Here is a 17,236-nt window from a genome sequence, read left to right on the forward strand (position 1 = left end):
TAACCCACCCACTACAAAGTGCAATCAAATGGTACCTAGCTATAGGGAGATCCTGTTTCTGACTTCATTGTTTAACCAAGACCACTCTCTCCAAAGTTATCTGTGATCCCTTTAAAAAAAAAAGCTTTTATTGATATTTTCTGTTTCTTACGTCACCACAGTATCCCAGTACTTACTCTTCTTGACCTTCCTGTAGCATTTGACAGTGTTGTCTTCTCTTTCCTCCTGGATATTCTGACTGATTTGGGTTTTTGTGACATTGCTCTTTTTTTGTTTCTTCACACCTATGGACCATTCTATCTTAGTGTCCTTTGGTAGCACCTGCCTAATTGTGAGTGTCCCTCTGATCTTTGTCGTGGCCCTTTTCTTTCTCTCAGTGACCTCACCAGCTACCCCGACTTCAATTATCATCTCCATGCAAATGATGACCAGATCTTCATATCTATATCTGGCACACCTGCCTTTCATCACCATCTGTCTATTACGTATTTCAGCCTGGGCAACTAGGTAGTGCAGTGGTGAGAGTATTGGAGTTGCAGTTAGGAAGACCAGAATACAAATTGTGCCTCAGACACATACGAGTTGTGTGACCCTGGGCAAATCACTTAGCCACTAAGCCTCAGTTTCTTTATCTATAAAATGTGGGTAATAATAGCATCTGTCTCCCAGGATTGTTGTGAGGATCAAATGAGATAGTATAAGTTAAGTGCTTTTCAAACCTTAAAGCACCATATAAATGCTAGTAAAATAGAATGTTGCCACAGGCATTTTATGCTCAACATGTGCAGAAAAGAATTCATTATTTTTTCCCCAAAGGTCGTCCTTCTTTGAGACTTCCCTATTTCTATCAGTTCTGTCAGGTTCACAACCTCATAACCATCTGCTACTTTTCACCCTCTGTGCCTTGATTTTCTCAGCACTTTGGGGCTTAGGTCAACTGCTGAAAGTAATTGAGGCAGGAATGAAGTTGGGAAGTTAAGAATATAACTTATCAGAGTAGCCCTTGCGGGTAAGAGAGTCAATGACCGAAGATTTTTGAAATTGTTGTGTATTAATCCAGGTTCAGTTAAAATTTCATCGCATATTGGAGCCAAGGTGGCTGAGTAAAAGCAGGGACTCGCTTGAGCTCTCCCTCAAACTCTTCCAAATACCTGTAAAATTATCTATTCTACATTTCGTAATGCTCACTATCTCTTTTTTGGTTATGAATTCTTCTCCTCCCCCTAGATCTGACAGGTAGACTATTCCTTGCTTTTCTAATTTGATTGCTTTATTGTCTATGGTACCTTTTAGCAAGATGTAGTTTCTTTCCGTATCTTTTTTAATTAGGTCTGTTTTTGCTTTTACTTTCTGTAAGATCAGGATTGGTACCCCTGCTTTTTTTTACTTCAGCTTAAGCATAAGAGATTCTGATCCAGCCCCTTACCTTTACTCTGTGTGTGTCTCTCTGCTTCAAGTGTGTTTCTTGTAAGCAACATATTGTAGGATTCTGGTTTTTGATCCACTCTGCTATCCCACTTTGTTTTATGGGAGAGTTCATTCCATTCACATTCACAGTTATAATTACTGCCTGTGTGTTTCCCTCCATCCTATTCTTCCTCCTGTTTGTCCTCTCTCTCCTTTCACCCTTTCCCACCTCACCAGTGTTTTGCTTCTGTCTACCACCTCCACTGATCTGCCCTCCCTTCCATCTTCCTCTCCTCTGTGATGGGTGTTTTTTGCCTCTTCATGTGAGATAATTTGCCCCATTCTGCCTCTCCCTTTTTTCTGCACCCAGTATACTCCTCTTTCTCATCCCTTAATTTTTTTTTTTTTTGTCATTCCCTCAAATTCACCTTATATCCATACCCTTTGTCTATGTATATTCCTTCTAGCTGTGCTGGTAGTGATAGAATTTTTAAGAGTTACAAGTATCACCTTCCTGTGTAGGGATGTAAACTGTTTAGCCCTATTTTATCCCTCCATTGACTTTTCTTCAACTTATTTGAATAAAGAGTAAATGCTAGGATATTTTGACAATCATAATTACTGCTAGTTTAGCTAGTTTAGTTGTTGCTAATTTAGCTAGTTTAATTCCATTTAGGAAGAACATTTGAGAACTAGTTCCTTGTGGTTCTTGCTGTAGTGTGTTTCTCCTCTGTGGTACTGGCAGAATCCTGGCCTGTGTGCCCTTTATGATGACGACTCATGTATAATGTTTTTAAAAGTGGTACAGCAGTTTGATCCATTTTATCATTTGAGCCTCTCAACAGTCCTGTGAGATAGGTACTACAGATCATATTGTCCTCCTTTTTATAGATAAGGTAGCTGAGGCCCACAGAGGTGCTTCAACACATCACAGAGGAAAGAGAGAATCTGGGTTTGACTCTCTACTTTGTCATGTGAGTTATGTCATTTTGGGCAAATCATTTCACCCTTCTGGGCTTCAGGGTGCTTACTGGTGAGAATGTTCAATACCAAACTCCATTAAAGGAACTGGGTGGTGTTAGTTTGGAGAAGAGGGGACATGATAACTGTTGTCAAGTATTTGAAGGTGTGTCATGTGAAAGGAGGATTATATGTTCTGTTTGACCCTAAAGGACAGGATGAAAAACAGTAAAGGAAAGTTGTAGGGGGACAGATTTAGGCTCAATGTAAGGAAAAACTTCCTAACATTAGAACTTTTTATTATTTTACCATAAGAAATGATGAAATGGATGGATTCAGAAAAACCTGAGACTTTTATGAACTGATGCAAAGTAAGGTGAGCAGAAATAGGAGAATAATTTATTCAATGTCTATACAACATTGTAATGAAAATTACTTTGAAAGACTTAAGAATTCTGATTAATGCAGTGACCATCCACCACCTTAGAGGTCTGATGATGAAACCTGCTACCTACCTCCTGTCAGAGAGGTGATGGACTTGAGATGCAGAATAACATGTGCATTTTTGGTTGTGGCACTCCATGGCCATCTCCACACAGTGCAGTCACCACTCAGGCCATCATCTTTACTTCTCTACTAGAACTTTGGGTTCTGTCCCTGCCACCACTGTGTGCTCTGATAGGCTTTAGCTTTATCTCGCCTCTATTGAAGTATCCTCATTCCCTTAGCACCTCCATGCCATGCTATCATGGATGACCTTCCAGCTTTCTAGATTCCATTTATATATTACCTGCCTCACAAGAATGTAAGCTCCCTGAGGGCATTGTTGTTTTTTGGGATTTATATCTCCAGTGCTTAGCACAGTGCCAGACACATAGTTAATGCTTATTAAAAGCTTTCTTTCCTTCTTCCTTTCTCTGCCCTCAATCTTTCTCTCACCCAAAGCATGGCTTTGTTTTGCTTGACAATGCTTAAATCTCAAGGGAGGATTTCTTTTTTAATTGAGGGGATTTGAGAGGGGAGGAGATCATGCCATAGTGGTACCAGAAAAGGAAGAAGGGCTATTGAATATTTTACTAAAAGGCATAGAAGAGGATAGAAGAAAGTTGTTAGATACCAGCAAATAGGCAAACTTTGAAACTGACATCTTGAATTTGTTTTATGCTTTGAAAAAGAATAGCTTCTGTGTCGTAAAGATCATGGTTTCGTATGCTATCTTCTTTGTGCTTTGAATAGGAGGTTTGTGTTTATTAATACTTGTCAAATTTTTAAAAGCCCAAACAAAACAAAAAAATTAGAGCTTTCCAAAATGGGCACGGTGGAAGGTAATGGATTTACCACTCCTGGAGGTCTTGGAGAAAACGCAGAGTGACTACTTGTTCAAGTTGAGGATGTTGTAGAGGGAACTTCTGGTCAGTTGCAGAATTGCCTAAATGTCCTCTAAGATTCTTTTGTTATTTTCAGTTTATCCAGAGGATTTTAACAATGGTCTAGACCTTTGTTGCAATATACATGTGAGAAAATGGCTAGGAAACACAACTTCACTTTCTGTGTTTGCTGCTATTTATTTACTTGGTCTCTGGCAGCTAATGATTAAAAGTAGCATATTTAGCTGAGGATTTGTTATGGTCCTAAGACTACTATTATGGTAGGATTATTTTTGGCATTACAGCATTTGCATTTTGAAACTGGGCTCATGTAGTGTGACTAAGGCACTTGCCCCAAGGTTACAGAGCTTGTAAAGTAAGTGTCCAAAAACTCTTATTCAGGTCTTTTGAGACTAAGTTTAGGGAGCAGGCAGTGTAATGAAAAGAGATCCAGATTACCTGAGTTCTCATTTTGACTCTGCCACTAACAGACCATGAGGTACTGAGCAAGTTAATTTATTCGCATTTCCTCAATCGTCAAGTGAGGGGAATAAATGCTTCAAGGAATTGTTATAAAGATTTAATGAGGTAATATGTTTGAAAGTGCTTAGGAAAGTATTACTTATCCATTCCTAAGGAATGATAGGAAATATAAACTGAGTAAACAAACACTGGGAAGACTTTTTCACAGTCTGACTTTAACTTGTCTTTCTACATTGATTTCTAATTATTCCCTGTCATGCACTCTACGGTCCACTTGGCTTACTTTGCTGTTCCTTGTACACATTTCTTTTTTTTTCTTTTTAAATTTTTGACAGGCTATTCCCCACATTTCAGCTCTCCTCTCTTAGAATCTTTCTCTCCTTTCAAGACAGCTCAAATACTGCCTCCTCCATTAGGCTTTTCTCTCATTTCTGTTGTGATGAGTGCTTGTTCTTTGCTCCTCTGACCGTATCTTAGTATTTTTGTATTTACTTATCTGAGTGCATGTCATTTCTTTGACCTCAGCCTCACTCAATAGAATGTAAACTACTTGAAGTCAGGGACTGTTTTCATATTTGTGTTTTTAAATACTCAAGTCATAGTTTTTTAGTCGTGTCTGACTTTTCATGGCCCCATTTGGAGTTTGCTTGGCAAAGGTACTGGAGTGGTTTGCCATTTCCTTCTCCAGCTCATTTTACAGATGAGGAAATTGAGGCAAAAAGTTAAAGTGACTTGTCACACAACTAGTAAGTGTCTGAGGCCAGATTTGAACTCAGGAGAGTCTTCTTGACTCCAGGCCTGGCACTCCCACTGCACCATCTAGTTGCCCAGTCTTTAATAGTGAGTGCTTACTAAATATTTGTTGAATTGTTGTAAGGAAGTGTCACACTATTGTTGTTGTTGTTGTTGTTGTTATTATCTTGCCCTGGTTACATGGTTAGTATGTGTTGCAGAGCCAAGACTTAAAAACAGTTCTGACTTCTGGTCTATCTTTTCTATTACACCACACTTGAATATGAGTAGAACGTGGAATTTTGGTACTGAGGAGTGAGACTTAGGTCATATGTGGACATTTCAGAGTTTGAGCTGAGAAATTGGGATTTGAAGAGGAGGGGATTTGAGGGCCTTGGCAGCATTATAATTGCTGACATTTAAATAGTGCTTTAAGATTGGCCAAGCACTCTACATACATTATCTCATTTGATCTTATTTGATAAAGTCCTCTGTGGTAGCTGCTGTTATTCCTATCTAGCAGATTGAGGAAATCGAGGCTTATAGAGGTTAAGTGTAAGTGACTTGTTCATGATCACATAGCCAGTTAGTGTTGCTTATAGTCTGATTCCACTGCTTACCCTAGACTATGCAACTACTGGCATTGACATTCATGAGGTGTGGGTCCAGTGCCCAGTTCTTGCACTTTCTGTGAGATAAAGGAGAAGTTGCAATCCCACTGTGAGAGATTTCACTTCTGAAATATGGGAGAATAATTCCTGTTCTTTTCTATGTCTCAGGGATGCCTGGAAGAATGAATGAGTTAAATGATTTAACAGACTACACAGTACATTTTGGTCTAAGGCATAGTATAACTTTAAACAAGAGAATTTGACTTCATTTTGAAAGATTGGTTCATTTAGAATTAGAGATTAGGTCTAATCTTTATTGGTTTGTTTGACTTTTTCTACCTTCCCTACCCAACCTTGCAAATTAGAAAGAAAGAAGGAAAGAAAAATCCTTGTAACAAATGTGTATAGTTAAACAAAACAAATTTTTCCCATTGGTCATGTCTAAAAAATAAATGTCTCATTCTGCACCCTGAATAGATTACCACTATGTCAGGAGGTAGGTAGCATGTTTCATCATTGGTCCTCTGGAGTTACAGTTGTTCATTTTGTTGATCAGAATTCTTAAGTCTTTCAAAGTGTCTTGTTTTTTATTGATAACTTGTTCTCTTGTTTCTGCTCATTTCACTCTGCATCAGGTTATAGGGGTCTTCCCAGGCTTCCCTGAAACCATCACTTTTGTAGTTTTTTTTAAATAGATCAGTAGTATTCCATCACATTCATATATTATATTTTGTTCAGCTGTTCCCCAGTCAGTGGGTACCCCCTCATTTCTTTGCAGTATAAAAAGCTGCTATGAATATTTTTTCTACATACAAGTCTTTTTCCCTACTTTTTGATCTCTTTAGGATATAGGCCCAATAGTGGTATTGCTTTATCAAAGGTAATGCACGGTTTAGTGACTTTTGGGGCATGAATTCCAAATTGTTTTTCAGCCATTTGGATGAATTCACCCCTCCACCAATAGTGCATTAGTGTGTCTATTTTCCCAAAGCCCCTCTAGTATTTTTGCCAATTGATGGATATGAAATAGAACTTTAGAGTTGTATTAATTTGCATTTCTCTAATTAATAGTGATTAAAAGTAGTTTTTCATATGACTATTGATAGCTTGGATTTCTTTCTTTTTAAACTGCCTCTTCATATCCTTTGACCATTTGTCAATTGGAGAAAGACTCATATTCTTAAAAATTTGAGTCAGGTCCTTTTATGGTTTGGAAATGAGACCATTATCAGAGAAACTTGCTGCAAAGGTTTTTTGTTTTTTTTTTTCTTTTTTTTTTTACCAGTTACTTGCTTCCCTTCTAATTTTAGCTGCATTGGTTTTGTTTTAGCTTGCCTTTGCCACCACTTCTGAGCCCAAAGTAAGGTAGATGTGTGGGGGGCATTGACACAAGATACAGGGTGCAGAGCTCAGGACTCAAGTCAGCCATTTTGGATCTTTAGTGGTGATAGTGATATAAAGTTCTCTAATCCTCTTGGCTTCCTCATTTCTAGGCTTGAAGATACCTTTGTTCTTTTGGGGAGATTTAATTAGAGGCATGCCAGGGTAGAGGCAGTTGGAGAGACAGGAAGGAATGACAACCAGGGTAGTTCAGTGTATAGTTGAAGCTGTTAAGGGGTTGTTTGTGAGATGCCCATTTCTAACACTGACACTTTCTGTATTCAAGGCCTGGTACCAGGTACAGTGGATGATACAAAATGATATAAGATCCTGCCTCTGCCCTTTTTACAGTCTAGTTAGGGAAACAATAAATGTGCAAAAAGATAAATAATAGCACAAGGCAGCAACATGGAGGATATTACAAAAAAAATATGATTGATAACCAGATGAGAAATATAGACAAAAAGTACTATGAACTCACCAAGAAGAGAACCTGAGAATCAGCCCTTAAGTATTACCAGCTAACTGATGTCTTCATTGGTCAGCTTTTAGAATGGCCTGCTGCCCTCTGGTGGACACTGCACAGTCTGCAGCTTTATTGTCTTTTCTGTGTTAGCCTGACTCTCATGCTTATTCTGGACAGGGAGAAACTCAGTACTTCTCATGAGTATCGAAAGGAGTTACAATTCCTTCCTTCTGCTGCGTGCTGTGGGTGCTTGGTATATGGATATAGGAAACTCTTAAGCTCAGAGACTTTGAATCTGTCAAAGATTACTGACAACCCCTTAGCAATCACGTCTGTCACTTCTTGTAGTCCTGTAGGATGTAGTTTATTTGAGCCTGGTGACTTGAACTCACTGAGAGCAACTATATACTTCCTTTTCACTTGTTTAAGAGGAGGGGGATTCTGCTCCCTCTTGACCATTTTTGTTTTATCTTTTCTAGTACAAAGATCATTTTTTTTTTTTTTTTGGCTAGGCAGTGGGGTTAAGTGACTTGCCCAGGGTCACACAGCTAGTAAGTGTTATGTGTCTGAGGCTGGATTTGAACTCAGGTCCTCCTGAATCCAGGGCCAGGGCTCTATCCACTGCATCACCTAGCTTTCCCAAAGATCATTCTTTTAAATAGATTATCCTTTTCACTGTCATCTCTTGCCATTATTCTAGTCTCCTGTTTAGCAATCCTTCTCCTTCTCTGATCCTTCCTTTGCCCCCAACATAGCTTAGAAACTTCTTTTCATTGTCCTTAGTGTTCACTACTAGCATCATCTCATTCTGGGCTTTAGTGATTCTGATAGAATTCTTACCATATTGTGCTACTCTTTTATATTCATCCTCAGTTAGTAATTCTTGAGTCCAGCTTAACATCCCGCTCACCCTTTTTTGAACACTCTTTGTTGTTGTTAGTTGTTTTTCAGTCACGTCTGATTCTTCATGATCCCATTTGGGCTTTTCTTGACAAAGATACTAGAGCGTTTCTTGATCTTCTTAGGCTTGCTTATATCTTTCCTCAAATATGGTACCCATATTGTCTTCTTATTTGCATTCTTTTGTAGAGATTCTTCCTGGCTTTCAAATGAATGCTAGTTATGTGAATTTCTTATGTAGTTTTGTATTTGAGTCTTTTTCTACTTTTAAGCCAGGCTTATCAAATATGCCCACTCAGTAACACCTTTGATCAGACAGGCCTTAATGTAATGAATAAATCGTAAGCTTTAAGAAGTTTACATTAAAGTGCTGAATGAATCTGTTAATTGGATTGCCAGACCTTAAATATTCTGAGAAGTATAAAACCGAGGCAAATACCTATAGGAAAACTGAGATTTGGGGGAGAAGAAATGTCTTATTTTAGAGCCAGGAATGACATCCAGGTTCTGGCCCAGCATAGTTTCCTTAGAATATTGTAGCCGTGGTCCCCATGAATTCAATGTTATGATTGTCCTCTGGGTTAAATTTTTTTTCTAGCACAACATGATTGGATTGATTGACCTCTTTTTGGACCTGGAACCACTCCATATTGGTATAACTGAGGTTTAACTCACAGTGGTATATGTGACTTACCATTAAGATGTGATAGTAGAGATAGGAAGGACCCTGAGGGTGTCCTTCCTTGTGCCCATGGACATCAGAAGGTCACTTCGAGAGTAGAACTACCTGGACAGGGAATATGTCTGATCAGTTCCTCAGCCTTTTTGATTTGAGGTGCTACCCAAGCCAGTTCTGACCCACTTTTAGTTGGGAGGTTCCTGTGCACACAGGGCGGGAGCAGATGGAAGGGAGAAATGGAAGGGAGATGTGGAAACTGAATTCCACCCTGTTTCTTGCCTGGAAAAAAAAAAACTTCTCTCTCATTTTTCTTTATTAAAAAAAAAAGATTTTGTTTTTTATCAAGTCTTTTGTTTTTGCAGCAGGGATATAAGGTGCGTTGCTCTACTTTGGTTTGGGAGGGGGCACATAGTCATTGGCTAAAGAGAGCAAAAGGTGATCCATACACAGCAAGAAGTTTACTTCCCTCAGGGGGATCAGTGATGGGGGCTGTTTTTCCAATCATTCCCTAGTTCCTCTAGTAAACTCAATCTGGTCTGTGCCTCCCTAGTGGAGGAGGGGGTGAGGAGATGGGAGAATTTGTTTTCCAGGGCAAGATCCGAATGCTGTGTTGCGCCCACTCACTGACCTGCTGTGGTGGCTGTTGGCGTAGACTAGACAGGGTGTGGTAGATGGCGAAGGGGTGTCAGTTCCAGCCCCCAATTCTCTTTGCCTGGGATATTGCTACCTATCTCTGTTGTAAAGGTAACCAAAACCTGCTGACCTCAGAATTTCCTGCCCCACAGTGAAATTGTCTGTAGTCAGATCTTGATGGAGAAGGGAGTTCTCTAGACCCCCCAGTCTTACGGATAAATTCAGGCCACTTGGGAGAGTGGGTAAAACAGAAAGCTTTCCTTGAAGATTGCCCCTCAGTAAAGGCCAATAGCATTCTCTGTGTCCTTGTTGCCCCCACAACACAGATGTTGTGGGCACCAACTCTTCCTTCCCATCAGTGAATTGGTGACCCCTGCAAGGATTAAGTAGAGCCAAGTTTTCCCGAAAACATAAGAGTTACAAAGAGTGATGGTGGAAGTAATGCTACTTTCTTGCTTTGTGATATGTAAGCAGCTCAGTGTTGGCTTTGGTATCTTAGTGGTTCTCTCCTTTCTTGTTGTTTTCCAACAGCTCCCCCCAACCCTGTTCCCACCTCCTCCCCCTTCTTGGGGCCGCAGTTTCCCCTCCTGGGTCTGAGCCCAGAGTAGGGTGGATGTGTGGGGGCCATTGGAGCGGCATCCCTACAGCCGTTTTTTAAGTTACTGGAGTGTGGGGGAGGGGGGGGGTGCAGGATTTTTGAAGCCCTTAGTTGAACTGCTTTGTTACTTAACCAGCCCTGAGCCCCACACCATCTCATTTTGCAGTTCAGCAGTTCGGGGTTATCTTCTTGTTCCCGAAGAAGCTATTAGGTAATGGGAAAGGACTCAAATCTTGTTGTTTGCATCTTCACAACGTCTCTTGCTTCTGTCTGCTTTCTACTTACACAGCCACCACCCTGATGCAAGTCCTCATTGCTTCTCTCCTGAACTGTTGCAGTAGCCTCTTAATTGGCCTCCTTACCCCTCTCCAATTCATTCTCCACACAGCCGCCAAAGTGATTTTCCTGAAGTGCAAGTCTGACCCCATCACTCTTTTATTCAGTAAACTGATGGATTTTGTATTTATTTTTTGAAGTTCTTCACACCCTGGCCCCAAACTACCTTTCCAACCTTTACATACTCTAAAGTTCAGCCAAACTGACCTTGCTGTCCCTCACACTCCTGTCTCCAGGCCTGGAATGTACTCCTGATATGCTTCCATCCCTTAGAATCCATTGTTTCCTTTAAACTGCTCAGTTACCACCTTCTACATATAGCTTTTCTTAGCCTCCTAGCTACCAGTGCTTTCCCCACCAAAAAGCATTTTTTTACCTTCTATTTGTCTTGTATTTTATGTACATATTGTCTCCCCTGATATAATAGAAGCTCCTTGGGGTCAGATGCTGTTTAATTTTTACTTCTCTCAGACATCTAGCACAGTACCTGGCTAGGGCAGCAGAGGCACTAGTAAAACTAACTGCAAAAGCTCTTTGTGGAGAAAAGCCCGGGCCACAGTGAGGCTTGGTAGTGGGGAGACGTTTCCCTTCCCCAGCATGCCGGAGGCTCTTAGCTGTCCCTTCCTCTTTGAAGCTGTAGACTACCTGTCCTAGGGAACTCCAGCAGTATTGACTGGGCTAAAGATTTTGGGATAGAGTTGGGAAGAAGGGCCCCAGAAACCTGAGTGTCAGTATCAGCTGGGAACCATGTCTTCCTATGTTAAAAATTATCCCATGGATCTTTTTGCCTGGGAAGTGGTTGTGGGGAATATCACATAGTAGGAGATTGTGGTTACTTGGTCATGCCCAAGTGCAAGGGGATGTCCTTGCGGGCATGATTTTTGCAGGGATTTGTTAATGATCATTTGATGACACTGCATGTGAGTTTCAGATGTTCCTTCATGGTGAACTAATCTATTCCTGTTTGTCCTTAGGCTGCTACCACCAGGCAGAACACAAAGGAAGCCGGTAGCCAGAGCCAAGAACCAAAGAAAGAAGATGAATATGCGGAGGACAGCTCTGATGAGGAGGTAGGGTTCCATCAACCTGTTGGCGTAAGATAGGAGCTCTAGGTGGAGTTGGAGGTGACTCACCAGTGCCAGAACAGCTGTAATGTGAGTCTTCTTGCTCCCTCCTTCCCAATTGGTTGATTGGTTCTTGTCCTGTGTTTTGGTTGATTTGCTTATGGTCTGTGCCGTATTTTGTTGTATGTATAGTTTGATCCCTTATGTTGCATAGGGTCTTATTTCTGAAAGCAGCTCTGCCCACCCCCAGCCAGCCAAAGCTGGCTTGGCAGTTCCTACGAGTGGTAATGGCTTGTATGCCACCAGTTATGTGTTTTCCTCCACTGCTATAAAGGCAAATTGAACTATGCGGATGACAGCTTTGTGGTGGGACTGGTGCATCTTTATGTGAGAGGAAGTGGAGAACGGTCCAAGGACTTCATCCCATCTTGTATCCATACCCCTGGCAAGTTAAAGAATGAGCTGGGGCCTGTTCTGTGTCCTGCACTTTATAATTCTGTGGTTATTTCAAAGGAAGCAGAAGATACAGCCTTGCTCTCAAGATGTTCATGGATAATCTAGTTGGGAGAGTTAAGACTGACAAACATAAAGCAGTTGAACAAGACAATTTAATAGATAACTATTTATTGAGTTTACATGTCCTGAGTATTTATGTCCTGTGTACATGTGAGAGAAAAGAAGAAGTATGAAACCCAGTCTCTTCCCCCAAGGAATTCATAGTTTGTCTGAGTAGACTTACACATGTCAGTGAAGGCCCTCAACAGACGGGGACTAACTTTTTGGTGGAGTGCAAAGGACCAGAGAACCTTGGAGAAGGAAGATCTGGGAGACCTGATCCTGGTCCTTACTGTGCCACTGACTGAACTACTTGCTATTGGCCTTTAGTTTCCTCATTTGTAAAATAAGGATCAGAATCTTTCCTATGCTGATGTTGGGGTTGGTTATTAGGCTCATGAGATTACAGATGCAAAGCAGCTTGTAAACTGTAGAACCCACCTAAGAGCTCTAATGGAATTAGGGTGGTGATGGCCAGGGCTTTTTTCTTCTGTCTTCAGTACACAGAAATGTGAACTCTGCTCCATGGATCACTTGTGACTTTTCTGGTGATGCTTCTCCACTAATGATCAAGCACTGTAGGGGATCCCTTCTTTGGAGCTGTGTTGGCCTATAACAGAAGCCGCCTTCTCCCAGGCCAACCATATCTACAAAAGGCTTCAGGGATTTCTGGATGCCTTTTATTGAACGTTTGTGAAGGGGTGGATTAGCTGATGCTTTCAAGATACTAGACAATATTATTCAGACTGTAGGGATGAGAATCAGATCAGAACTGTTTTATCTTCTTGGTATTTCTAGAAGATTGGCATTGAAGTACAGAGTCCTGGAACCCAACCAGCAAGGTAGTGGGCTAACTTCCTAGGAGATCATCTTCTACTAACCATGGGAAGCTAGTGCTGGCGTGGGAAGTGTCATTGGTGGGGATAGGGGTTATGCCTGAAGAAGCATTCTGGCTTAGGGTCTCCTGCCCCTGGGTCTGGAATAAAGCTTTGGGAGCTAGGGAAACATATGAGGACAGAAAATGTGCACTTGTGTAATGTCTCAGACATGCCTGGGGGTGGGGGAACCACAGGCCATCCAAAGGCTTTTGCATGAAAGACTCTCAGGGTTTCTCCTACACGGCCGATCCAGCTTCAGCACCCCAGCGGGGGAGGCTCATTTAGGACCTGCTGACATCAGTAGCTTCCATGAGCTTTTTCTATTTCCAGATCCTTGTTCCCCACCATCTTTATAAATCCACCTTTTCCCTCTTTCCTCTGTCTCAAGACAAGAGCCTCTAGGAATTTTTCTGGTAGGGACTGATGTCTGCATCTTGGTTTGTAGCTATGTTTCTGATCTGCCTGGTCTCCTTTCCAGACGTTCTCTGTGGGTTCAGTGGGTATTTATTTGCCTCTTACTGTATGTACAGAGTAGGTGTTAGGTTCTGCAAAAGTACAAGAAAATATATGACATGTTTCCTCAAAGGGTCATAGATTTAGACCTCATCGGCCAGCTAGCCTAACCCTCTCATTTTATAGATGAGGAAGCCCAGGGATGGTAAATGACTTGTCCAGGATCACCCAGGTAGGGCAGTTGCAGAGGCAGGATTTGAACTCAGGTCCTCTGACTCTAAATACAGAATTCTTTTCACTGAACTGTCCTGCTTTCTGAGGAATTTAGAATCTTTGGGTCAGGGAGGCAAGACATGAACTGAAAACAATTCTTAAAGAACACTACAAGATTATGTAGGATCACGTGATAAGCTGTTTAATGGAGTAATTACTGTAGGCAGTCAGGAATGATGGGAATGATCAGTGTTATCTGGATTTCATCCCCTTCCTTTATTGAGCACTGTCTCCTCTTTGCCCCAGGTGAGGATCTTTCCCACTCCCACGAAGATCTCAGGATAGTCTGATGTTCCCAAAGGAAATATCCCCAGCTCTGTCACACAGATAGCCTTGGAGAGTAAACTGTGGGGCTGGGGACATCAGGGACTTGGAAGTGTTGGAAAGAGGAGGACTTTTTCCCCTCCTAAGGGTGGGTTGAATTGAGGAGGCAGTCTTCAGTTGCCTACGTACTACTCACTTGGAGAATTGTTTCTTTTTTTCCTTTTTAAAGTACTGTTTGATTAATACCTCTTGTGTTTCTATCACCTTCATTTCCAAATTTATCCCTCCCCTCTGCCACTACTCAGTGAGCCATCCTTCATAGAAAGGATGAAAAAAGAATGAGGAAAAAAAAGTTTGGTCAAATTAACCAACCATCAGCTGAGTCTGAGAGTCTGTGCAATATTCCGCATCCATAGCCCCCCACCTCTTTGGGGCAGGGGTGGGAGGACAGCTGCTTAATTCCCCTCCAAGGACAAGTTTGGTCATGACAGTTAAATAGTGCTGACTTTATTTTCCCTCCTCTTTTCATTTGCATTGTTGTAGTTACATGTATATTATTTTCCTAGTCCTGTTTATTTTACTCTTCAATTCATATATCTTCCCACCTTTCTCCAGATTCATTGTCAGTTGTTTCTTACGGTATAGTGATAATCTATTACGTTCATGCCCAATGGACATCTGCTTTTTTTTTCTAGTTTTTTTTTCTCCTACAGAAAGTTCAGAGATCAGTGTTTTAGTGTATATGAGTCTTCTCTGTCTTTGACTTCCTTGGGATATGTGGCTAGTAGCAAGATCTTTGGGTTAAAGCATATGGATGTTCTGGTCACTTTCTTAGCACAGTTCCAAACCACTTTTCAGAATGGTTGGGCCAATTGACAGCTCCACCAATAGTATATTATAGTGTGTCTGTCTTTCTGCAACTCCTTCATATTTTGACATCATACCCAGTTTTCTGGGTGTGAAAAGATGAAACCTCAGAGTTATTTTGGTTTATACTTTTTTTTTATTCTTAGTGATTTGGAGCAGTCCTTTTTATGGTTATTAATAATTTTTAATTATTTTGAGAACTCTGTTTATATTCTTTGACCATTTATCCATTGAGGAATGGTTGTCTCAAATATTTATGTTAATTCACCACATATCTTGGATACCAGATGCTTATCATAGACATTTGATGTTAAGATTTTTTTCCCACTTGATGCTTTCCCTCACTGTATTGATTTTATTTGTCTAAAATTTTTTTCAATCTCATGTAATCACAAGTATCTGTTATATCTTTTGTGATTGCCTCTGTCTCTTATTGGTTAAGAATTCTCTAGGGGGTTGTTGCTGAGTGAAATCTTAGGGAGGAAAGGTGCCATCATATTCATATATTGTCTGCCTTTGCCAGAATCCTAATCCACAGCTGCACAAATAAGAGCTCCCCGAGTTTCCCTTCCTTCCCATGGCTAATTGGTAGTACTGTGGGCCCTGCCCAAGAGATGAAAAGTACTTCCCTTTTAAGTCAGGGTGCTGTCCAGGCTGCACTGCATGTTGGGATTTGTAGTCCTTATATATTTGGACTCTTTCCCTAAGGAGGGACTTGATCTATTTTTCCTGCCTCCAAGGTCTAAGATTTACATCTTATCAGCAATCACTTTTCTTCCAATCTGATGCTCTTAGAGCAAAATGACCTGCATTGTGGCCCCAGTAAGTGGCTGTTTCTTTCTTCCTCGGACTGACTGATAGAGTATCAGGTCACTGACTGAGTCAGGAAGCCCTTCTCTGACAATTCCTAATCTTTCTCCTCCCCTGGGATATGGAGGGTAAGAGGAGGAGTCTCCATCTCCACCCCCACCTCTCCAAACTCTGTTTCCTCCCCTCGTTGCTTGTCCTCCTGTTCACTTGGCAGCCGACTGCACGAGCCTTGGCTGTCAGCCCGATCCGGTCTCTGCTGTGCCTTCAGAGAACAGAGACAAAACAAAATAAATTGGTTTCCTGGCCGGGAGCAGCCGGGCGCGCTTCGGGTGAGGGAGGGAACGAGCTCAGTGGTGCGGCTCTTTACCTCCCCCTACCCCAAGGGCTCTGGCTGTCAGCAGCCACATCCTGTCGGCTACTTTTTTATATTTTGTATTTTGCAAAATCAATGATGATAGCAAATAGAATGTGGAGGTGAGAAGGTGGGTGGAAGTTGCATTAGAATGTGGTCAGGGGTATGAGAGTCCCAGCTCTGTCCCTAGGCAGTCCCTCTTTCCTTGTCTGTCCCCCTTCTTTCCCCCTTTGAGCCCTACTGTCTGATCCCCTTGCCCACTGGGGGGTGGGGGGAGCTGTGTGGTGGTGCAGCATGGCCTCACTGGGAGGAAACAGGTTGGGGGCTGCCTGGGTCTGCTTCCTCCCACGATGACTATTCCATATGTCCATGCTAATGAATGACAGTGTGCTGAGTGCACCTCACAGTGCTGCCTGCTCCTTCCAGCACTGCCTCCCTCCCACTGTACCTCCCACCTCCTGTGGCCACACAGCTGACCGAAGGATAGAGGGGGCGTCAGAGCTCAGCTTTCAGGAGCTAAGCAGTCAGGAGTTAGAGAGTGGTCCTTCCAGAATGTGGTGTTTCCAGATGAGCCACCCACCTATCTCCAGGGGCTGTGTGTATGTCTTTGCTACTCTGAGTTGACTCTTTACTGGAGCTATGGGCAGTTCTTCCTGGGAGTTTTGGAGAGGAGAGGATGCAGGGAGAGGCAATTAGAGAGATTGAGATAGTCAGTGAGGTCAAACCCAGTGGTTTGGGGGTCCAAAGTTGTGATTTGAATCCCAGCGTTATTCATGTGACCGATGGTCATGATACAGTGCCTCCCAGCTTCTTTCCTTATCTTTAAATTGATTGGTGTTGATCTAGATAACCTTTAAAATTCCTTTAAATTCTAAATCTCGTTATCTACCCAAACATCTCTTACATGAGTGAGTGGAAGACACATGGTTCCTGAATCTCATTTTAGTTGGAGAGTGTGTGTGTGTGTGTGTCTGTGTCTGTGTCTGTGTCTGTGTCTGTGTCTGTCTTTCTGTCTGTCTGCGTATGTGTCTGTGAGATCTTTGCCCACAAGGAACTTTGAATCTGATTGGAGAGACAAGAGATGAATGTGTCATTTTTTGACTTATCCCATAGGGTTTTATAGAAGGATGGATCTCAAAACACATCTAGCTCACTTTCTAATTCATAG

The 17,236-nt window shown here is 41.7% G+C and overlaps 1 protein-coding gene across 1 annotated transcript in view; it reads left to right on the top strand.

Annotated features, from left to right (window-relative positions):
- The window catches only part of BOP1 (BOP1 ribosomal biogenesis factor), a 69,215-nt gene that overhangs the window by 16,425 nt on the left and 35,554 nt on the right, over positions 1 to 17,236 (top strand). The window contains 1 exon segment of the mRNA XM_027857633.1: positions 11,527 to 11,622. Coding sequence (XP_027713434.1) covers positions 11,527 to 11,622 — 96 coding nt within the window.

The sequence above is a fragment of the Vombatus ursinus genome, unplaced genomic scaffold, assembly GCF_900497805.2.
Source record: "Vombatus ursinus unplaced genomic scaffold, bare-nosed wombat genome assembly UNPS02012319.1, whole genome shotgun sequence".
Classification (NCBI taxonomy): Eukaryota; Metazoa; Chordata; class Mammalia; order Diprotodontia; family Vombatidae; genus Vombatus; species Vombatus ursinus.